This window comes from Somniosus microcephalus, chromosome 4 (assembly GCF_052327205.1).
Source record: "Somniosus microcephalus isolate GS21.2 chromosome 4, FLI_Smic_1.0, whole genome shotgun sequence".
Taxonomy (NCBI): Eukaryota; Metazoa; Chordata; class Chondrichthyes; order Squaliformes; family Somniosidae; genus Somniosus; species Somniosus microcephalus.
This window is the reverse complement of record NC_140990.1, coordinates 142570779-142595531: the sequence shown is the minus strand read 5'-3', so window position 1 is coordinate 142595531 and position 24753 is coordinate 142570779. Positions and strand designations below refer to the sequence as shown.

At 48.0% G+C, this 24753-nt stretch overlaps 1 protein-coding gene across 1 annotated transcript; it reads right to left on the bottom strand.

The window, feature by feature from the left end:
* Nucleotides 1-6873: 6873 nt before the first annotated feature.
* On the bottom strand, nucleotides 6874-21909 carry LOC147119868 (targeting protein for Xklp2-like). The gene is made up of 5 exons (XM_085984171.1): nucleotides 21775-21909; nucleotides 17426-17549; nucleotides 14823-14921; nucleotides 11805-11944; nucleotides 6874-7055 (listed from the first exon to the last, which is right to left on the bottom strand). The coding sequence occupies exons 1-5, from the start codon at nucleotides 21803-21805 to the stop codon at nucleotides 6874-6876; spliced, it is 576 nt and encodes a 191-aa protein (XP_085840297.1). The 5' UTR covers nucleotides 21806-21909.
* Nucleotides 21910-24753: the final 2844 nt, after the last annotated feature.

The window sequence follows — 24753 nt, the reverse complement described above, 5'->3', positions numbered from 1 at the left end:
GTGCACAATAGACCAGTAGGGGGGGGGGGAATTTTTTTTTTAATTTTTTTTTTTATATAAACAAGGGTGAAAATTTAAAATCAAGGCGTTGCCAGACCGGGACCCAATGTAGGTCAGAGATCACAGGAGTTATGAATGAAAAGGATTTGCTGCGAGTTAGGATAGTCAAAACGTTGTGGGTTCAAATCTAGGCCGACAATCCAGTGCAGGACTGAGGCATTGCTGCACTGTCGGAGGTGCCGTTAAACTGAGGCGACGTCCGCTCTCAGGTGTATGTAACTGCTCCCATGGCACTATTTTGAAGAACGAGGGAGTTATCCCCGGTGTCCTGGCCAATATTTATCGGTCAAGATCACTTACGGATTATTTTGCAATTATCACATTGCTGAGCGAAAATTGGCTACAGCATTTTCTACAATAAAACAGTTCAAAAGCGCTTTTAGAATGTCTCGAGGTAGCGGAAGGCGCTATATAAATGGAAGTCAAATAAAGAGTCGAGATTGCGAACGGTCTGCTTCCGCCTCATTCCGACCGCCCTCAGAGGGAGTGATGGTGGGTTGGTAACCGCAGATTGGGGCGTCAATCTGGCCAGTAATTCAAGAATAATGTTTAAGCATATGCTTGATGTCAGACAAGCAGCGCGACAGCTCAGTCAGGAGGGTTCGAGGAATACCGCTGTGTACTGTCAGGGTCAATGCGAGACTGGCACATTTAACGAAATTGAATCTGGCGGTCATGCGCCGGCAGGGATCCGCCTGCATAAAGGCCCACGGAGCCCAGGCGGGTCGCAAGCGTCCCTGGGATCACCTGGGCCAGGCCAACCAATGACAAAGGGGGATTCCCGTTGGGCTCATGGAGATTCCATTCGCGTAGGGATTCCTCACCTACAGAATAGAAAATCACCAAAAATACAATTACACACTAAAATAAAGTAAATCAGATTCAAAATTAATTACCATTTAAACATTAAAGAATTAAACATTTTTAACCAGGAACTTTCAATGTAAGTGAATGGTTAACCAGTTATAAAATTTGTATTTAACATTTATTTATGCCTTATGCGGTTGAAAGGAGGCGTTAGGGTTTCGTGTTTTTGCTGGGCAAATGTCCAACCCAGCGCCAGCGCAAGTGAATTTCTAGCGGATGGGCACCATAGCATGTGGAAAGCTGGAACTCGTGGGGCGGTATGACGCCATACGCACGCTGTCATAGCTCTGTGAAATCAGGCCCATTGTCTTTTGGATGATGTTGCCAAGGCAACATGTAGGAGAACAAAGAGCGGGTGTGGCAGGGCGAGGTCAAACACTCGGTTATAATGCTTTTGGTTATTAAGGGTTAAAGGCAGGTGGTAGCAGCGGTTCAGACTGATTCAATATTGAACACTGACGGTGCTGGGACTGGGGACCCGAGTCCGGAGTCAGCCCACTAAACTGGGTGAATCTGCTGGGCCTCCATTGCCAGTAGTGCGTGTCCGTGAACAGGAGGAGCGGCCTGATGAGGCCAGGTCAGCAGGAAAGGAAGAGAGGCAGAAAAAAAAAAATCAATCACATTATACCAGAACTGGACATTTCCCGAAATCTGTTGATGCACCACCGCATATCCGCAATACAACACGATCTAACCGAGTTTACCCGGCTCCGGCCTAGTCTTATTTGCTATTCCTGTGGCAGCGAATTTCCCACTTCACCCTGAATAAGCTCGGCTGTTTAAGATCCAAACACAAGGACCGCAGACCAGAACCTTATGTCGAAGATCTTTATTAAGTACAAACAAGTAGCAAGTTAAACATTAAAATCACATCCATACAATTACCAAGTTTGACAATCCCTGGCCACTTGCTGCCCGGCTCCCCTGGGACCGCAATAACGGTCATCAGCATCTTCGAAACCAGATACAGGGAAAGGAGAAGGAGGTTTGGGGATGGGAAAGATTTCCCCTCTGGGGATCAGGAAGAGCAAATCATAAAGATTAGAGACTCGTGCATCACTAATCAAACAAAGTTAGACATTCCTTATCCAATAAAGTCAGCGACTGATCAAATCGGCCGGGTGAGCGCCAGCGGATCGGTCTGAAGAATGAGTAAAATTTCACACTGATCCGCTGAGATCCCACGTGGAACGGAGAATTAAGCATCGGGCACAATGTTAGCTCTCGGGCGCTGGCCCGTTTTCAAAATTCCAGCTTAGAAAACAGTTCCGCTGCCCGGTTGGGTTTTGACGAGACACTAAACCGGACCGGAATCATTCAGTGATCGCAAGTTGGGGATTATACCGGCGGCAGTAGTAAAACTAAAACATGGAAGAGGTTTCAGAGGCCCTTGGATAAGACCGGACTGAGCAACGACAAACGTACACACTGATCAGGACATTCCGGCTCTCCACTGCTCACTGACTCCGGTTTCCAGTCTCCCTTTAGCCTCAACCCGCCTTGTTCATCTGTAAAGTTCAGAGGGAGAGAGAAACGCGGATTTCAGTCTCAAGACAGTTACTTCTGGCCAGCTGGACTCACCCCGGCCCCCCTTGAATAGTTTGTGTCCCGGACACCTCGCCTGGTCCCCTTGCGATAGACCGAGTCAGTCACCAAGACCTGGGATCTTCCCGTTCATGTGTCCCAACGCCCGCTGGGAGAAGGGATACAAATCCAGCGTTTGATGGTTACTCGCGCCCTCCCGTTATTTCAGTCCAGTTTGAACAAGCTGCCCTTTACCCGTCCACTATGAGGCTACAAACTGCAAGTTGTACATTAATTGGTGGGTGCGGCACAATTAGAGCAGATTGACAATGAGGAAGAGTGCGGGCCATCCATCTCCCCGACGCCCCTTTAATAACCCGTCAGGGAACGAGACTCCAATCCCCAGGGTTCTGTTGTGAAACAAACGAAAGATTCTTGGCTCTCAATGTCCAGAGCCGACAGCCATTAGTTTGCAGAGTGTCTCAGCTCAGACGCTGGCCGTTTACCTCTGGGGTTAGATTCAAATCCAGCCCGGAGTTGCCGAGGCCTCTCCCAAAAATACCTGAAGAAATGTGGGCCTCAAGCCATTTTTCAATAGGCACAGTCCCGCCGTGGGCCCTGGTCCTAGAGTGCCAGCCTTATTCTGGTTGGCCTGAGAGTTGGGCGTGTCCAGAGATGCTCGAACAGGCCAGTGTTTGGGGGGGGGAAATCAATGTTTAAATCGGTTCTCATTTCAATGTTTACGAATTGAAGATTATGGGCAGAGAGCGCGGAGAAGGTGAAGATACAGGGCCTCCGAGAATGGCCGGGAGAAGAGCCGACTCTAGTACCTGGTGTCTCTTGGTGCCTGGCCCGCTTGCGGCCTCTCGCTTGTGTTCGATGTTCAAGCGCGTCAATGTACTCGGCCATCGAGATATACTGCCCGACAGATGCATTGTCGCACTCCCTTTTCCTGGGGCAAGACATGTTGAACGGTCTCGACACCGTGCATCCTCTGGGTGAGAGTGCCTGGAATGACAGTATCGTTAGTGCAGAATCTCAATATCTATCCTACGCCAGTGCAGAATCTCAATCTCTTGATCCTACTCCATTCTCAATCCCAAGATTGACAAGTGCATACAATGTCTTGCACCTCCAAGGCCAATGCATCCTTCCCGAGGCGCGTTGCCTAGAACTGAACCAAGTACTCCAGAGGTGGTCCAAACAGAGCTCTGTACAACCAAGTACTTCCACTGCCGGCCTTCACGCGAATAAGCCCAACATCTCACTAGCCTTGTAAAGTTATTTTGTAGTTGTCCACTAGTTTAATGATCTGCTCATGTGCCTCTCAATCACTACTCCTTCAGTTCCTAGCTGACCATTTATAAAAATACTCGGATCCAAGTTCCTCAGGGTCTAAAGTGGGTCACCTCACTTCCCTACATTAAACTCCATCTGGCCACAGTTTTGCTCGATCACTTATCAGTGGCTTTTTGAAAATTGCTGCTCCCACCTACACTACTAACTGCGCCATCCAACTCGCTCTCAGACTTGGATATATGGAAATCTATTCCTTCATTCAACTCATTGAAAGTGAAAAGCCGAGGCCCTAGTACGGATTCCCTAGGGGAACCACCAGTCACAACCTGCCAATTGGAGTAAATGTCCAGTAGCCCTACTGCCTGCTAACCAATTGCTTACCAATGTCGAATGGTTGCCTCCTTTTCCATGTGCTTTTATTTATGCCAATAGTCTATTTCATGAAACCGTAAACTAATGCCTTCTGAAGTCCATATAAATAACATCCGTAGAATTACATAGAATCCCCAGCACAGTAACAGCCGCTCTGTCCAACTGCTGTAAGCTACACAAGAGCGTCCTTCCACCCTAGTTAATCAACTCCATGGGTAGAACCTTGTATTCATTTTACTTTGTGTTAATGTAGCTGCTCCTTAAATGCATCTATGCTATTTGCCTCAACTACCCCCGTGGTATCCAGTTCCACTTTCTATCCACCAAGTAGCTCCTCTTGAATTGTTATTCGGTTTAATTCTGGACCATTTTATGACCTAGTTTTGGATTCCCCACAAGCAGACACAATCGGTCTAGTTTTTCCCCTAAAGCCCGGCATTACTAGAGACTTCCATCAGGTCACCTCAGAGCCCCAGCCCGTTAGCCTTTCCCGATGGTGCAAAACATTACATGGATGGTCCTTCCCCCGTGTCTCTTCAAAATAGATAGATAGAGAGAGATCACGTTTACAGTTCAGGAAGTCCCATACAAATTAACTACAACTTCTGCTTTTCAATTACTGTCTTCTAGTAAACCCCAGGGTTTGGTTTGTAGGGGTTCTTAACCCGGCCTTGCTGTCGCTACTTTGGATTTGTGAATCTGTTCCTAGAGACATTTCCTCCTCTACTTCATTTCAATTCTTGTTTACCAATATTGTGGCCTCATCATTTCCTTACCAAGATGCACCAACTCCTTTAAATTAATTTGCCATTTAAATAAGCGATTTACCACGTGACCAAGAAAAATAGGCAAATCAATTACCCTTTACAATGCCATGCTGCCTCCGTTGTCCTAATGCTCAGTCACTACCACTAATATGTCGTGGAAGATCGTGAATCTTCAGCTTTGATGCCCGTTACCATTTTCTCACGGATTTAAAAATTCAATTAATTCTACACTGTTTCCTCTTACTCATTATTTCGCATGTCTGCCATTTCCTTGTACTCAATTACAGCATGGACTTTATCTGTGGATGCTCAGCATGGCACGAAACTTGCAATTGTTTATGTTTATATTAGGAAAAAGGTGGTCGTGAGCAATGTGCACCCCCTTGAAAATCAGTAACTGATACTGTAAGAGAGGAAATGTGGCCATGTTTCATAATGACTATTTATAATGGAAGACGACAACATGCCAGACATTAAGGAAATGTGGACTCAATGAAAGCAAACACTAACAGTAATGAAGCAATGAATGGCACTAAGTGACACATCCCCGGACCATATGGCTCCCATCCCAGGGATTTGAAGGAGTGAGAACATGCCAGATGCCGCAACTATCATGTTCCACATTTTTCTCGATTCAACAACCATTCCTTTCGTGGGAAAACTACATGTCACTTGCTATTCAAGGAGTGTGAAACCAGGAATGAGAGCGCAGTTAGCCTAACACCTGTTGTGAAAATACTAGAGTCTAAGGATAGAGACCAAACATTTGAAAACTTGCAGCCGATCATACAGCCAACATGGATTTGTGAAAGGCAGATCATGCCTGACGGAGGTGTAGTCGGAGGAGGGTCTATGGAATTCCATAAGGCTCGCGATAAGTTCCTAAGACTGTTAGCTAAAGGTTCAAGCTCATGGAATTAAAGGCAAATCATTGACCTGGTTAGGAAATTGGCTGAGCGGCAGGAGACAGTAGAGATAATTGGCAGGATGTAACTAGCGGTGTCCCACATGAATATTTTGTCCGCAAACTTGCACAGTATTTGTTAACTAACTGATGGGATAGAAAGGCGCATATCCAAGCTTGACGATGAAGATAGGTAGCACTGTGAGCAGTGCAGATGGAAGCATAAAATTACAAAAGAGAGATTAAACGAATGGGCAAAACTGTGGCAAATGGATTTCAAAGCAAGTGTGAGGTCATCCACCTTTGGACAGAAGGATAGATCAGACTACTTGCCAAATGGTGAAAAGCTAGTAATAGTCGAGGCATAAAAAGCACCCGCCCCCCCACCATGTACATAGATCGTTAAAAAAATAGCTAAGGGAATGCTGGTCTTATATCGAGGATTGAACAAGGGGGAAAAGAGGTAGAAGTTATGCTACTCTTAGACAAAGCCCTGGTTAGTCTCCACCTGGAGAACTGAGCGCAGTTCTGGGCACCGCACCTTAGGAAGGATATATTGGCCTGGCCTTGGGAGGGAGTGCAGCGTAGATTTACCAGAACGATACCTGATCGCCAAGACTTAAATTACGAGGAGATATTATATTAGCTGGAACTTAGGTGAAGAGGATTTGGTCGAAGTTAGAGATATTAAATTGAACTGAGGGCAGATAGAGAAACTATTTCCGCTGGTTGGAAAGTCTAGGACTAGGGGACATAGCCTGTTAGCACCAGACCTTTCAGGGGTGAAGTTAGTAAACGCTTCGACATAAAATAGTGTTAGAAGTTTGGAACTTTTGTAAACGGCAATTGATGCTGGGATCAATTGTTCATTTTAAATCCAAGATTGATAGATTGTTAGCCAAAGGTATTAAGGGATATGGGGCAAAAGCATGTATATGCAGTTAGGTCACAGATCAGCCATGATCTCACTTGGCAGATCAGGTGCGAGGGGCTAAATAGCCTGCTCCTGTTTATGTAGCCATCAAGGCTTTTAATGAGAAACGGTTCAAGGTATCTTCGTATTCCTCTCAGCGTTAAATGTTACCGTGGTTCTCGGTGTTCATCACTCATCGAGGGCGGGTACTTGCGGAGATCCTTGATGAAGTGCGACAGTTTGTACTCTGGGTCTGATCCGGACTCCCGGTGACCTTCGGCTGGCCTGTTTGTGTAGAACTGGACATTGATCGGCCTGGTGAGCGGGACGGAAATCCTTATGTTCTGACCTGAGAGGAGAGCACGAAGATTGAGAAAGGCATCGGATCGCTCAGTAGGCTCAAAGACCCAATAGTCATTCGCCATTTCCACACTACTGATAGTTAATTAACAGACACCGCTCCATCCAAACTCCCTTCGGTTTTTCATACAAGCACCTCTTTACTCGGTCCCAGGTTTAGCTATAACTATCATTTTTACATTGACTTGATGAATCCAATTTCTTCCTGTAGATCAACTCAAGATGGGAAAGGCATCAGGCGTTCCCCAGTCTGCCCACAAGACCCGATGCTTATCTTTGACCCTCTCCCTGACTAGCAAGTGCCGACTGTATCCTTAACCCAAGCTTGCATTCTCTAGATTTTGCTAAAAACAAACTAAATACGAATGAGACACCATGGAGGAATAACGCCACAAGAGAAATGAGTGTAAAGAGGCATACATTAAGTACATGGACAGCAAGGGGAGAGCACAAGGGAGAATACGAAGAGATTAGGAGAGAAGTCAAGCCTCAATTAGGAATGCAGAGGAACTATGAAATTAAATTAAGGAACTTAAAACAATAGTAATACAAAAAGCAAAATACTGCAGGTGCTGAAAATTTGAAATACAGAAAATGGTGGAAATATGCAGGCCAGGCAGCATTTGTGGAGAGAGAAACAGTTATCGTTTCAGGTCGATGACCCTTCGTCAGAACTGGAAAAAGCCAGAGATGGAACAGGTTTTTAAGCAATTGTAGGGGCAAGGAAGGGAGGGAGGGGGGGGTGGGGGGAAGGAAAGAACAAAAGGAAGAGCTTGTGTTAGGATGGAAGGCAGGAGAGATTAATAGATGGTGCAAGGCAAAAGGAGGAGATGGTAATGGGACAAGAAATAAAAGATGGCTGTAGATGAAGTGTAAATGGCACTGGCAGAATGAAAGACACTTGCCATGTGAGGAAAAAATAAATGGAAAAAAGATAGGGGCAGAGGTTATGGTCTGAAATTGTTGAACTCGATGTGGAGTCCAGAAGGCTGTAAAGTGCCTAATCGAAAGAGGTGGTGCTGTTCCAGGAGCTTACGCTGAGCTTCATTGGAACAGTGCAAGAGGCCAAGGACAGTGAGGCCCGAGTGGGAGCGGAGGAGAAATTAAAGTGACAAGCGACCAGATGCTCGGGATCACGTTTACGTGCTGAATGGAGGTGTTCTGCAAAGCATTCACCCAATCTGCATTTGGTCTCCTGAATGTAGAGGAGACTGCATCACAAGCAGCGAATTCAGTTTACTGAATTACAAGTTATTCACTTTCACCTGGAAGGAGTGTTTGGGGCCCTGGACAGTGAGCGGTATAAGTGCATGTACTGCATCTGCTCCACTTGCATGGGAAGCTGCTGGGCAAAGGGGAAGGGGTGATAGAGGAGTGGACCAGGGTGTTGCAGAGGGATGGTCCCTTCAGAATGCCATCTTCTTTTGCTATGCACCATCTCTTAATCTCTCCTGCCTTCCATCCCAACAGACCTTCCCTTTGTTCGATCCTCCCCCTCCACTTGCTTAAAAACCTCTCCATCTCCAGCTTTTTTCAGTTCTGCCGAAGGGTCATCGACCTGAAACCATTAACTGTTTCTCTCTCCACAGATGCTGCCTGAAACAATAGTAAAATGTTAGACAAGTTAGAAAAGGAAGGTTGGCATTGTAATATGGCCACTAAGGGATGGACAGGATAATACCACAGGCAGCAATAGAGATGGCAGAAATAAATAATTACTTTGCTTCCGTCTTTACCAGGGAGATGGAACAAGTGGACATGACGCTGGAAGGAGATTAGAAATGAAATAAATGCATTGACATATTAAATAAACTAAAAACTCAAAACCCTGGTCCGAATGGATTACATCACATTTTAAGATAACCTAGGGACGATAGCAGAGGCATTACTACATATTTAGTAATTTGTTAAAGTGGTGGTGCCAGATGACTGGCGGTTAGCTAAAATATCTATATTTAAGAAGGCAGAAGAACATGTCTAGGGAACTATAGACTAGTCAGCTTTACATCGGTGGTAGGAAAAATAATGGAATCCCTACTAAAGGAGAAAACAGAACAGAAGCCAAAATAAATGGTCAATATCGATTTCGAAAGGGAAAGTCTGCTTGATCAACCTCAGCTGCATTTTTGGAAGTAGTAACAGGGAAAGTAGACGATGTAATTTATCTAGATTTGCAAAAGGCCTTCGATAAGGTACTACATAACAGACTGATGAACAAGGTCAGAGAATGCAGAGTCAGGGGACAAGTAGCAGGTTGATAGCTAGCTGGCTTCATAACAGAAAGTGGGGGGTAAAGGGTAGTTATTCACAGTGGCAGAAGGTGGGTAGTGGTGTTCCACAAGGACCAGTGCTTGAACCACTGCTGTTCACAATGTAGACTTTGGAATCAAAAACAATTCCGAAATCTGCAGCTAACCACCAAATTGGGTGGGTAGGGGGTGGATAGTGAATACTGAGGACTGCAACAAATTACAAGAGGACATGAATAAACCTGCAGAATGGGCATATAATTGGCAAATGAATTTAACAGATAGAGGCATTAGGTTTTGGTAGCAAGAACAGAAATGTCACTTAGTTTTCAGGTTGAGCGTCTGGGCAGAGGTACAAAGGGATCTCCGTACAAATATACAAATTGCTAAAAGTAGGGACACAGGCTAATGAGGCCAGAAAAATGCAAACTAGGCTTTATTTCTAGAGGGAAAGTATTGAAAACTGGTGATGTTATGCCAAATTTGTATCGAACCTTGGTTAGACCACACTTGAGCACTGCGTACAATTCGTCACCATATTATAAAAATGATATGAGGCACTGGAAAGGGTGCAGAGAAGATTTACAAGGATGATGCCAGAAATGCGAGGGTATACCTGTCAGGAAAGGACGAACAGGCTGAAGAGAAGGCCGAGTGGCAATCTAATAGGAAGTCTTTAAAATATTGAAAGGTTAGTGGATACAGAGTGAATGAATCCACTTGCGGGGAAGAGGCCATCAATGAAAGATAGTCACCAAGACATCAAATGGGGGAATTAAGGAGAAACGTCTTTACCCAGAGAGTGGTGAGAATGTGGAACTCGCTACCATGGAGTGGTTGAAGCGAACAGTATGGATGCATTTCAGGGGAGGCTAGACAAACATGAGGGAAAAGGGAATAGAGGGTTACGCTGATAGAGTTAATGGAGAAAAGCAGGAGTAGGCTCGAGTGGAACATACATTCGGTTGGGCCGAATGGCCTTTGCGCCACAACCTAATATAACCCCTGAATCGCTTAAGTCAACCAATAGTCTGTCAGGTGTAATCTTCCATGCAGATTGGAAATTTGGGCGCATCCCATCATAGGTCTCCCTACTGCCCACTTGAGCTATCACTTCAGTCACCTCAAAAAAATCTAAAAGTTACAGGATTGTCACTGAATCCCTATTAACTGAAAGTCCACAGCAGGAGCTGAAGGGGTTTCTGCAGTGCAAGTGGAGGCAAGCAGCAAGAAACATCGTGTAAAACTAGATACATCAGCAGAGCAAGGGGAATCATTTCAAAATTAAAAGGGCGTTTGAAGTGACGCAGCTCAGAAGGGCACAAGGACAATATTCAAGTTCTCCTGGAACGTGAATGGGCCATCTATTGCGGTGCTGAGTAAGGCCCAGGACAGTCTCAGGCCTTGGGGCAGAGTTGCTGGACTCTGGCAGAACATCAACGACAACAATTCACTCGCCATCATCGAGAGAACCACCACTTGAAATGTCAGCAGCACCACACTGGAATATGGCAATGATGAGACTCCATGATGGGCCCGCTCCTGCATAGAGCCGTCTCACAAACAACCACTTGGGCAAGATCCTGGAGGCCATTGATGCAGTGGGAGCCCCCACCCCATGTTTTCTCGTGGAAGATCATTTCTCCAAATAGAAATTGGGTTGATCATGATCCAATGGCCCCAATTTACTGCATGCCACTAGCCAGAAAAGATGGACCTGGATTGGTCATATTCTGAAGTCCTCACCAGGATCCCTAAGCAAATGTGGAGCTGGACACAACCCAACACGGATGCAGCTGAAGTGAACTGGAGTTAAAAGTCCAAGGCAGAATGGAGCTGTGTCGTTTGGCTACTGCCTTATGTATCGGCACAGGAAGAATGATCCGGGACCCGAGAAGGAATAAATGCCACTCTGACACATTCAGCGCTATCCATCCCTGGGATGCTCAGTAGGGATGTGGTGCCAGACCATCCTGCTGGAAAGTCTTCCCTCAAGTGGAAGAGACAATACAGATGCAGACTACTGGTGGCTCCAATATCAGCAGATCAAAGAAGGCCACCTCCAAACGGACCCAATTATTAGCCTCAGCTGCTGTGTTAAATATTGATCGTCAGCCTCGGATCAACTAACTGATGGAATTGTTCTTTCCCTTGTAGAACAGCCTCTCAGTTGAAACTGCCGACAGGGGCAATCATGAAAGATGAGTTTTAGAAATGGACAATGTTGGGAATCAAATTGAACTCGACTCTAGAGAAACAGAATCTGAATTACTTTAGAAGGCAGTACAACCTACGCACCCCATACAAACTACCCTTCTCCCCATAGTTCAGGTGATTACAAAGAGCCTGTGGACTAGCTAAAGCCATCCTCACGAAATAGCATTAATGAATCTTGATGTCCATCGCTCCAACATTGGATATAGACACCTCCCTACAAAAAGGTACGTGGAATCTCTTCCAGATCAGCCATGTGTAGTCAGCCAGTTTACCTGTGCCAGCAATCGCGAGAGGCATCATTGCTTCGTTGAGCAGCCTGTGCTCTGCCGTCTCCTTTTGTAATCGAGAGATTGTCGACATTTCCCGCTCCTCCGAGCTTATTGGCCTCCAGTATACATGGCTCCTGGACCGCCTAGTGGGTAAAGGGAAGCACAGATGTGGTTAGTTCACCCAGAAAAGCGGAGTTGGCGGTTAGCTCAGTCTGGCCAACACTACGAACTAGACAGTATTCCATGAACCTGATTCACACCAACACAATTCAAGCGCTCCCAAAGAGAAAGCAAGCATAAAGCATCTTTTAAGATTTGCTTTTATATATCTCATCACGACCACAATTCCAAAAACGCTTTAGAAATTTGAAGTGTAGCCACTTTTGTAATGTAGGAAAGGTGCCAGCCAATTTGCACACAGGAAGCTCCCAAAAACAGACCAGATATTCTGTTTTACTGACGTTGATTGAATATTGGCCAGCACACCGCGGATAACTTGCTGCGGCTCCTCGAATTAGTGCCATGGGGGATTTTACGTTCACCCGAGAACAGACGTGGCCTCGGTTTAATGGCTCATCCGAAAGGCGAGCACCACCAACAGTGCAGCACTCTCAGTACTGCACTGGTGTGTCAGCCTAAATTATTGTTCTGGTTTCTGTAGTCAGACTTGAAACCACAACCTGCTGACTCAGGCGAGGGTGCTCCCAACTGAGCTGCAGCCGACTCCTCCCTGCGTCCCCCCACAAAATTGGCGAATTCCTAAGAAAAGCCAGGTTCAATTTGCACCCCAACCCCAGTAAATTTACAAGGAGGCAGCACGGTGGCATAGTGGTTAGCACCGTTGCCTCAGTGCCAGGGACCCGGGTTTGAATCTGGACTCGGGTGATTGTGTGTGGAGTTTGCACATTCTCCGTGTTTGCATGGGTTTCCTCCGGGTGCTCTGGTTTCCTCCCACAGTCCAAAGATGTGCAGGTTAGGTTGATTGGCTATGATAAAAAAAAAAATTGGCCCTTAGTGTTAGGGGGGATTAAATACGTGTGGTTACGGGGAATAGGGCTTGTGTGGGATGGCTGTCGGTGTAGGGACCGGGTGCTAGGGTTTGGATGATCAGCCATGATCTCGTTGAATGGCGGAACAGGCTCGAAGGGCCGAATGGCCTACTCCTGCTCCTATCTTCTATGTTTCTATGAATTGGGACAGGTGCCAGGACCTGAACGAGAGGGCTTCACTTCGTCATGAGTCAGCTGGTGATCATCCTCTAGCTGGGTCTCGGGCTGTTTACGTTCAGGTTATTCGGAGGGAAAATATCCTCCAGGAACGAGTGAAGGCTCAAACCTTCGGGGTGAGCGAGACCAGCTCGGAGTCTTGTAGACTTCCTTAGCAGAGGTCACGCATTAGCGGGGCTGCGATAGTTAATCTGGATCCGAATTTCAAAAATCACCAGGTCTGCAATGGTCACTTCTAGTCCTACTTCCCCTCGGCCCCAGAGTCACTGGAGGGTCGCGAGTTCCTGGTTAGATAATTGAACTGCAGGCGTTTGAGCCTCACGCACGGACAACAGACACGGAGCCAACGCCTCAGAATCCGATTTACAAGACCATTCAGAGGTGACACTACACTAGAGCCATTCCCCATCCCCACCTCTTACTCTAAATGGATAGCGGGGACACCGGATGGTCCAACACTCCGCTGAAATGGTAGAAATCAGGTCCAGACTAAGGCATTAAGCTGCGATCGGTTTCAATCATCAAGTGGTGCGTTTAACCCAGGGAATCACTGCAAGAAGCGGCGTGAATTTAGAATTTACACAGGTCTCAAAATGCAATATCCGGACACCGACTTTTGGGCGGCATGAATTTAACTAACTAGTCCGGATGTAGCCGAGGCAAATCCGAAACTCGAGGTTTGATTTGACAGGGGAGCAGTTAGCACGGGTGACAACAGCAGATAGAGGCTCAATGTGGTGAATCGGGATTGGTGGAAATCACAATTGGAAGTTTACGTACAGAAGGATGCCATTCGTCCCATCATGTAATGTGCCGGTCGAAATAGACAGCTAGTCTGATCCCACTTTCCATCTTTCGATCCCTATCCTTACAGGTTACTACACTGCATATCCAAGTACCTATGAAATGAGGGTCTCTGGCCGCACCACCCTCGGTGAAAATTTCTAAACTCTAATCCTTCTCTAAAGACTTTCAATCTGTTCCCACTGGTTATTGACCTCCAACTGAAATAGGTCCGTCCTATCCATTATCTAGACCCCTCAGTTTATACACCACAATTAAATCTTTTCCAGAGAAAACAACGCCAGCCCATCCAATTATTCCTCATTGCTAAAGTGCTCCAGCCCCGTCAACATCCTCGTAAATCTCCCTTGGACCTTCTCTAGCGCAATCACATTTCCTTTAACGGTGACCCCCAAAACTATACCGTGATCTAGCTGTAGCCCAACTATTGGCAAAGGAAACAAGACAAGCCCTGTTCCTGGGACTAGGGACAGGGTCACTGGTCAAGGCTTGGAAGCTAAGCAAAGCCAGGCCTGGTTAGTACCTGGAGGAGTGACCATCAGGGAAGACCAGGTGCAGAAGGTCACGGAAGGAGCCCCGAGGGGCGGTTGGTGAGAAGGTCACGGAAGGAGCCCCGGGAGGGGCGGCTGGTGAGCAGGCCCGGGCGTTGGGCTGAAGATTGTCGGACAGGAGGAATGGTGGAAATGGAATGGCGGCACGCACAGACGCAGCGGCTTTGCTTCTCCCAGGACGGTGCTATTTACGTTTAATGTTAATGTTATTTGTACTGGACTCATGGGAGCTTGCAAGATCACATTTCGTTGTGCATTGTACAATGACAATAAAGTTGAATTATTATTATCAGAACCGCGACCGTGAGAAAGAACAGTTGCAACAGGAGCCACGCATTTATCCCACTGATTCTCTTGGTTAAAATGCACGGCCCTAAGTCATGGGGAAGCTGGACACTGAAGGAACAAGCCCAGTTCGGACCGACGTGTTTGCAACTTACTTGAGAACTGTGGGAGTTAGAGGCTGAGTCAGCTTGGGGCGCCAGGGGACCACCACCACGTGACCGCGATCACCTCCCGATTGTTGGACTGCAGCAATCCTGCCGGAAGAGAGCGATTCATTTAACATCCAATCATCTATCAGAGGGAGACCAGCTGCAATAAGGAAGCATTATATGGAACCAAGTGAAACCTGTTGGTTATGAATACCATATTCAGTTAGTCCTGACTGTGGGCGTTAACTACCTGGTGAATCGGCCACTATTCTGGAAAGGAACTGTAGCTTTATTTACCGAACAAATTACTGGTGAAGTCTAGATATGAGCAACTGGCGGTGGGAGAAATTACGACCAAGACCAGCCAGTTCTCAAAGGAGACCAAATTGGGCAGTTGCGGGAAGCTAGCCGATTTCTGGCCATATTTAAAAGCGGCTCAATGAACCGCAGCCCCCGGGATGTAACCCGGCTGAATTAACAAGGCGAATCTTCAAACAGCATCGAGCTGACCGTTCCACTTGCAGCCAGTGAACTGTAAAGTGAGGAGCCGCCAGAGCAAGGCCGAGTCACGATATCCAAAGAGTTAAAGAGTCTGCGCCTGTTCTTTCGTCGTGCAGTCCAGTTAGTCCCACTCCTCCATATCCATGCAATATTATCCCTACAAGTATTTATCCAATTCTATTTAAGGCTACTGTTCAATCGGCATCCACCATCCTAGCAGGCAGTGCATTCCAAATACTAACCACTCGTAAGAGTTTCTCATGTCGCCTCTGGTTCTTTTGCCAATCACCTTAAATCTGTGCCCTCGTGAGCTACCCTTCAGCCATTGGAAGATGATTCTTTTTCTAAGCCCTTTATTGTTAAACACTATCAAACAGCCTATTAGCCTCCTCTGCTCCAAGAAGAACCACCTCAGCTTCACTATCCAGTTAACTGCAATTACTCCTCCCTGGAACCAATGTTAAATCTCGTCTGTACCCTTAAGGACTTTCACATCCTTCCTAAAGTGTGGTGACCAGAACTGGACGCAATAGTTCCATTGTGGCTTAACCAGCGCTTTATAAATGTTCAGCATAACTTCTTTACTTTTATACTCAATACGTCTATGAAGCCCAAGATCCCATATGCTTTGCTAACCACTCAATGTCCTGCCACTTTCAGGGGCCTAAGCACACTAACTCTGTCCCTCCACACTTTGTGTCATCAAGTGTATATTGCATCTGCGTTCCTTCTGCCAAAATGCATCACCTTACACTTCACTATTAAATTCCATCTGCCACTTGTCTGCTAGCCTTGCTATGTCATGTTGCAGTCGACTGGTTTTACCTTCACCGTTTGCCATGTCTGACTTCAAGTCTTGCAACTCCAATTTACCTTGTCCAGATCCTGCTAAATTCATTGAAAATAGCCCTCCATAACTAGGCTAAATCTTACCATACGATGATAAATCTTCGAGATGCTCTCCAAATGTTACATTCACCAAGTGATCGAGTTCGTTCCCCAGGACTAGATCCAGCAATGCCTCCTTTCCTCTTTGGCTAATAAACTTCTCCTGAACACACCCGAATTACCTCCTTGAAAAATCACTGCCCCATTCCATAGAGGGAGTTAAAGTCTCCCATTATCACTACTATCGTTCATGCATCTCTAGTTTTTGAAAACTCTGCCCATGTATCTCACCAATTAATGGCCTATAAAATACACCAAGTAGCCCAATATCTCCACGTTGATTGTAGTTGAGAAACCAAGACTCTGCCGTTGATCCCTCAAGGACATTTAGAATATTTTCCTCAATCAAAACTTCTACCACTCGTGTTTGTTCCCCTCCCCATCTCGCCTGAAGACTTTGGAACCAGGATATGAAGCATCCAATCTTCACATTTGAGCCAGTTTCCGTTAACGCCACATATTCGTGTTTTTTTGCGCCTGCAGCTCGCCAACCTTAAGCAAACCGTGCATTCACATGGGCACTCCAAACCTAGCTTGGACTTAATGGTCCCACCCAATTCTGTATTTCTAACTAGAACTCAGTTGTGTACATTTCTACTTTATAAATACAATATTGGTGCCCAACCATACTGCCGAATTAGTTGAAACCCTCCAAACATTGACTAACTTGTCCACAAGTATTGGTGCCAGCCGGCCTTCTTGAACAGGTCCCTTCTGCCGCAGAACTGGTCCCAATGTTCCAGGGATCGGTAGACCTCCCTCCTGCACCATGTCTCTAGCCATTCATTCACCTCCCATTTCTGCTCAATAGCTCGTGGCACTGGGGATAATCCAGATATTACTACCCTGGACAGTCTGCTTTTTAAAATTGCTGTTAGGTTACATTCCTGGTGGCAACAATCCCCCCTAAAATCCACGTTGAAACCAGTTCGAACACCAACTCAACGAAGCTAATGACCAATCCTTCGGTAGTCACCGGTCGGCGGAGAGGGAGCACAGACAAGCCGGATAGTATCAGGCAGGGTCTAGAGATCCTGGAAACCCAAACTCATTCCTCACGTTCAGCCTGGTCTTTGCGGCCAACGGCGAGGCTGAATGGTGACACGGCAAATCTACAGGACTCCGCCACTGGAGGTTGAGGGAGACTCGGCGTTACTTACCCCCGAGGCTGGGCCGGACCCTCAGCAGCGGACAGTTGGCCATCGGTGGACCGTCTCCTGGCCGCCAGCGAATTTACCGTGTTCGGGGGAGTGGTGGGGATTCCAGCGCTCGACGCTCCGCCTTCTGCAGAGACAGGATGAGAGGCAGGAGTTTAGGTGGTGGGGGCGGTCAGAGCTCCTAAAATGAGGCCAAACCGGGATACTGAGGCAGTCTAGAGCCACATTTACACAAACTCCAGGATCCGAGTCCAGGGCCTGTTCAGAGTCCGGATTTAGCCCCCGACCCCACAAGAAACACTCCCCGGAGGAGGAATCCACACCCCTTCCCTGTACAGAGGGCGAGCGGTTAATCTAGGAACGGGGTAAATCCTCAGCCCCCAAACCTTGGAAATCAGTCGCTCGGGTTCGCTTGATTTTAGGAGCCGGTATACAAGCACCAAACAGACCCATTCCTAACTCGATATTAGATTTAAACGGCGGGTGCTCCCGGGGCATCGCAGGTTGTCGGTCACGAAAGCAGAAGCTGCGCTTTAACAGGATTCTAGGAGAGACACATCTTGCGTCATATGTTTTAAAGGGATCCCAGCCCAGCGTTAGAGACAATAACCCGAGTCAGAATAGTTCTTCATCCCCTCCCAAGCCCCTCGAGCAAAGGGTGACATTTCATTCTAACCCAGCCGGTTATAATCCTCCGGGAACTTCTAGCCTAGAGTGCGCGGCGGGCACTGTGATCGGTCCCCGTGACAAGTTGACCACACTCCGGGACTCGGTCTGTTCACAGCAGAACGTTGAACTCAGTCTGGTCTGGGCTAGTGAACCCAGACCCCCGAGCTCCTGGTTTGGAAAGATCACTCGAGTGGCCCACGTGGATGGCCAATGGGCAAGTCGCCGACAGAGGCGGGGCAAAGTTTGAAAAGCAAACTTGACATCGAAAGCGTGTCTACTCTTGATTGCGTGCTTAAACAAATTGTCTAAAATAAATAAAACTTCACAAATTAAATTAGAATTTGGTTGTACAGGTTGATAATGCACTCCAGCCCCCCCCCCCCGGGTCGCAGAAGTACTCAAGCTTGCTGGTGACACCTCGTGCTCCATCTCGGCCACCCGGGCGCAAACATGGCCACAGAAGAGGCAGGCAATTGGGCTGAACGACCCCCTCGACCGCCCGCTGCCTGGACCAATTAATGGCTCTCGGACAGGCCCAGGAGCAGTCCTACAAAAAGGAGGTTCTCCAACCTGCCCGCTCCCCTCCGCACTGGGTGACCCTAGATCAAGAGCGTGGGACTGAAGTGCAGCCCAAAAATCGAGGAGCAGCCCCTTCAAATAGTGAAAGAGGGGCTGGAACCTCACTCAGTGTAGATGTGAAACATTGAATCCTCCAGGCCGCAGAAAATGCAGGCGGCCTGGGAGTCCGTGAACCTATTTAAAACCATATTGCACGGGACTCCTCCGTGCAACACGCTCCAGGCCAAGTCCCCAATAGAACAAGGGAGGACTCCGGCATAGAGAGCCCTCCATTGGGGACCTCCGGTGGATGGCAAGACGGCACGCCAAGGCGTGTCCGGACGGCAGGCAAAGAGGAGAGTGTGCAGGAGCAGCCCATACAGGGAACAACTCCACGCTGAATGAAAAGACACGGAGGGTATTTCCTGGAGACGGCTCAAGTTGTGTGGTGCCGGGCGCTGATGAGGAAGTCCGTCCAAACGGGGGAAAGCTCGAACGGGATCGCCCCATGTGCTTGAGCCACCACGATACACCTAGTGGAGTAGGGGCCCAGTGCCACTTTCACCGACTCGATGGCTTTGACCGCAAGCCGGACATTAGCCAAAGACGGGCTCCACACCAGCTCCTCCGGCGCCATCCAGCCGGCGCCATCCAGCCCGCTCCTCCGCCATCGAGCAGGTCCCCGACTCTACTCCCCTTGCCAGGCACAGCCCTGTGCTCCGCTAGCCACCAAACCTGCGGTCGTGGAGGTGCGGATTCCTGAGCAGCAGCTCCCAAAGGGCAGCCGCCATTCCTGATTTTGGGGGGGGGGCTGCTCCACCTGGAACCGATGTAGTTCCAAACACATAGCAGTTCCTGGTAGAAAACAGGCAGCTCCCGAAGGCATGCACGTGTACCGCCCACTTTCACAAACAAGCTGCATGTTGTAATTGAGGCCGTGCAGCTGGTGGAAGGAATAAGTCACCAGCACACACCATCTCGGAGGATTCTCGACGTATAGGTATCTCTGCAGCATTTGAAGACGGAAAGCAGCAGCCTGGGTGAGAATACTAGCACCTGGCCGCCCTCCCTAAGCGGAAGACTCAGATCTGCAGCAGAGTCCCAGTGCTTCCTTTGTCCCAGAAGACGTCGAGGAGCTTCTTCAGCATCTTGGCAACAAACGAAGGGGGAGGGATCAAAGTGACCAACCCGCACCACAACATGGCGGCCACCAGCTGGTTTATGACCAGCACTCGACCCCTGTAGGACAACACTCGGAGCAGTCCTGTCCAGCATCCTAGGCGAGCAGTGACTTTGGCCTCCAGCTCTTGCCAGTTCACTGGCCAGGCGTCCTCGACAGGGCTAAGGTAGACTCCCAAAGAGAGGAGGTGCGTTGTGCTCCAGGCGAAGGACCTGAACTCTTCTGGCAGGGAGTCCACCTGCCACTGATCCACCAGGAGTCCAGAACATTTCTCCCAGTTGATCTTGGTGGAGGATACGTCCTAGTAAATCTGCTGGCATTCCCGCATCCTCCGCAAGTCAGCGGGATCTGTGACCGTAACACAATAGGCAAGGGCCTCCACGCTGATTCCCTCCGCATCCGATACCAGAGATCGGTCATCGGCCAGCAGCCCCAAGAGCTGCTTACAGACCCCGTCTTTCTTCCAGCTAGTAGAAGGGGGAGCCACGGTCCAGGTCCCGCAGGAACTGGATGCGAAAAAAAAAAAGTGTCTAACCCAGCAGTACCAGGTTCGGTGTAAAAAGTGAAACATTACTCAGATGACAGTAGAGTGCGGTAGAAGTTGGGAACTCTCGTCCACAAGTAACAATTGATACTAGCTCAAATGTTAAATTTAACTCAGTCTAAGATTTGTTAACCAAATGTATTAGGGGATAAGGGGCAAAGGCAGGCATGAGTTAGGTCACAGATCAGCCACGATCTCAATGAACACTTTACAGCCAAAGTAGTACTTCTGAAGGAGTCACTGTTGTAGTGTGGGAAACAGCAGCCAATTTGCACACGGCAAACTCCCACAAACAGCAATTTGGAGCAGGACTTGAACCCACAAACTGACTCAGGCGTGTGTGCTATCAACTGAGCCACAGCTGATGTTAAATTCCCCTTGCTACATTTAGTATTAGCTCCAGTCTTGTTGTACTGTTAGAAACAGCAGCTAATTTGTGCACAGCAAGCTCCCACAATGAGGTAGTGTCCAAATAATCTGCTTTAGTGATGCTGATTGAGGGGTAAATATTGCCCAAGACACCAGGGAGAACTCCTGCTCTTTGAATTAGTGTCAGAATCTTTTACATCTCCGAGAGCAGACAGGGCTTGGTTGAACATCTGACCCTCCAGCCAATGCAGCACTCCCTCAGTCCTGCACTGGTGTGTCAGCCTAGAGAGTTTTCTCTGCTCAAGTGTCTGTCGTGGGAATTAACCTATAACCTTCAGGTGTGGGTGCAACCAGTTGAACCACAGCTCGACACAAGTTGATCAGTAAAGTGGGCCTTAAACTCTGCCCATTTCATGACCAAGTGTTGTGGATTGACCAGGTTTAATTTGTTTTAATTCGTCTTTGAACCAGTTTGATTAAAAATTAAGTACTACAATACCTTAAGATATCCGCAAACAGTAGTTTGTTAAGTATTTTCCAAATTTAAAAAACCGTTAAGGTCCAGCAAGTGAACTGGAGCCTGAAACTACCCCAGGCCTGCAGCCCAGTGTCACCATCACAGCTCCCGAGAGCAAGGGCCCCTCCAACACTTAACTGGCATGGTAAAAATTCTACTTACATCTAGCTCATCTCTAGAAACCCAGATTAAGATTACAGACAGTGGAAAGATGTGGGGCAATCCATTAGATCTGGACTGAGATTAATTTCCATGCTCACATCAGAACTTAAGCAACTTCTTAATGTCTTCATTGGGTGCAAGGCGCTTTGGGACGTCCCGAGGTCATGAAAGGTGCTACATGAAAGTTTCTCAAGATTCTTAACACCATTAGAAAAGAGATCGTTCTAATAGTCAGGAGACATTAAACATCCAGGTCACCGAGTGAACCTTCTCCAGACTCAGCCGCTAAATCACGGATCTCCCAAACATCTGGATTTCAGAGACCGAGTGAGTAGAAAGAAAAAGCAACTTACCGGAATCGCAGAGTTCTTCCCGTTCAATCATAGGGCTCACCACAGCCTTTGGAACTCCACATCGCCAACGTTTACAAGGTAAATTGATTTTGGCACCACTCCATATCTGCTAGTATTACACCGAATGACAGATTTAATCTGCGTCCGAAGGAGACAAGGAATGACCATTAACATATCTTGAGGACACGGTAATGTGTCAGTAAATAGGAGGACAGTGTGAAGGAAGCTCAGTGAAGCAAGCTCAGAAATGATGGCGGAGCAAGCTCGAGGGGCCAAGTGACCTATTTCTGGTCCTATTTATGCTCTTATGATTGCGGCGCTGCATTCCCGGCCAAGCAGCTTACAAAAAAGCCTTAGCCTAAATCAGAAAGAAACAAGCAGCCGAGACCAGGAGTCCACCCCAAGACCTGGAAAACCAAACGCCGGTTAACCTGCGGCCTATAAATAATTAATACAAAATTACAGCAACTATCTCAAACAGCATCAGCACAGAAACCACTCCAGATTCAACCCAAAACTTTTGGGTTCCCAACTAAAAACAGAAGGACAACAAACTGAGGTCAGAGAGAATGAAACAATCTCCCGCTCACTAAAAGTGCCTTTTCTGTAACCCCAGAAACTACTTCCAAAAAGCATCAGGTGGACCGCAAATACCAACATGTCAAACCTCACCGAACGCCGTTCACTTCTGTGTTTCTAGCTCTGCAGCTCTGCTTTATACGGGACTCGAATCGTGCGTTGACCAATCAAATCTCAGTTTTAATTAAATCCCTGTGACCAGTGCCGTCCCAGGTCGGAGGACCTCCTCGTGGGCCTGCTCCTGGGCCTGGCCAAGAAAGCCATCAATTGGTCCAGGCAGCGGGCGGCCGAGGGGGTCGTCCGGCCGGATTGCCTCCCTCTCTTCCGCGGCCATGTTCGCGGCCGGGTGGCCCTGGAGATGGAGCACGCGGTGTCCACCGGCGAGCTCGAGCTCTTTCGTGACCAGTGGGCGCCGCGGGGACTGGAGTGCGTAATCGATTTAAGAGGCCAAATTTTAATTTGATTAATCGGGTTATTTAAAGGGTTTATTTGTTTAAGGGTTTATTTTTTTGGGTTATATAAAAAAAAAGAGGTGACCAGTGCCGTCAGCAATGTTCTCGCCCGATGGGTGTCCGTGCTGATTGAGAGGCAGCATCTTGTCCAGTCGGATGGGATTGAGTGGAAAATACGCTGCGAATCGAAACCGATCCTCAGTCATTGGGTCTTTTTGATGGACCAATAAGGGTGAGACTGGGTTGCCCCACAGTTAACAAACAACAATCTAAAGCTGATTTTTGTTAAGGTTAGCCTTATTGTGGTTAATGAATGTAATGGATTTATTATGAAGTTGATGTATTGTAATAAGTATTACCAGATTTAATAAAAGATTTGAAATGCAAAAAAAACCAAACAACAATCATCGCAACAAGTGCCCGTTTTAGGGCAACACTTACATTTTGTTTAATTTGTTTATGGGATGTGGGCGTCGTTGACAAGGCCAGCATTTATTGCCCATCCCTAATTGCCCTTGAGAAGGTGGTGGTGAGCCGCCTGCTTGAACCGCTGCAGTCTGTGTGGTGAAGGTACTTCCACAGTGCTGTTAGGGAGCGAGTTCTAGGATTTTAACCCATCGACGATGAAGGATCGGCGATATATTTCTCTGCCTGTTTAAAGGGGCAGTGTCTCTGTGTCTGTTTAAAGGGGCAGTGTCTCTGTGTCTGTGTAAAGGGACATTGTCTCTGTTTAAAGGGACAGTGTCTGTTTAAAGTGGCAGCGTCCCTGTGTCTGTTTAAAGGGAGAGAGTCTTTGTGTCTGTTTAAAGGGACAATTTCATCGAGCCATAGAGACATAATGGCAAAGAAAGAGGCCGTTCTGCCCATCGAGTCCGTGCCGGCTCTCTGTAGTGCAATCCAGTCAGTCCCATTCCCCCACTCTATCCCCGTAGCCCTGCAAGTTTGTTTCGCTCAAGTGCCTATCCAGTCCCCCCTTGAAAACATTGAGGCCTAGAAATGCAGTCGTGTTTGCGCCCACTTATTGGCTATAGAGTGGTTTGCGCCCGAAGTTTTTTAGCGCCCGAAATTCAGTCGGTCCCTAACATCAGCGTTAGCCGGTAGCGCTGCGCCGGCACCGATGACGTCATCGGTGTGCGCAGCGCCCCGGTTCCAATGCGATTCCGTGCCGACCGCCAAATTCAGTTGCGGCCGCCTCGCCCGTGGCGGCCGCAAACAGCGTTTGTAAAACGGTGCCTTGCAGCTCCGAGAGGCCGGCGCATAAAGGTGGAGGCGCGGCGAGCCGCTTTCCCGGCGGCCGCCTGGCCGCACCTCCCTCCCCGGACTCCTGCACCACCCCCCCGCGGCATTGATGTCTGACTCCCGCGAGCCCGGCACTTCTCCGTGGTGCCGGGCTCATTTGCCGGGGGAATCCAGCGGCGATCTCACGGCTGCAGGCAGCTCCTCCTTAAGAGAAGGAGGAGGCCTGCAGTACCCCAGCCTGCCGCACCGCATCGGGTGCCGCAGCGGCAGCTGGACGCCTGAAACTGACTTTCATCGCCCCAAACGAGGTGGCCAAACCCTGCAATAGCGCCCGCCTCCGTCTTGGGCCGCCGCTACTGAATTTCAGGCGGGCGCTACGGGAATCCGGGCGAGTGCTAAATTTCGGCCGCTAAAGACCTGGCGCGGCGATACCGAATCTTTAGCCCTGAGTGTCTCCGCTTGCACCACTTCCGTTGGCAGTGAGTTCCAGGATCTCACCACTCGCTGCTTTAAAAAGTTTTTCCTCACATCCCAACTGTATCTCTTGCCCAAAACCTTATATCTGTGTCCCCTAGTCCTTGTACCATCAACTAGTGGGAACAGCCTATCCTCGTCTAGCCTATCCAAACCCATCATCATTTTGTACACCTCTATCAAATCAACCCTCAACCTCCTTTGCTCTAATGAAAACAAATCCCGCTTTTCCAAC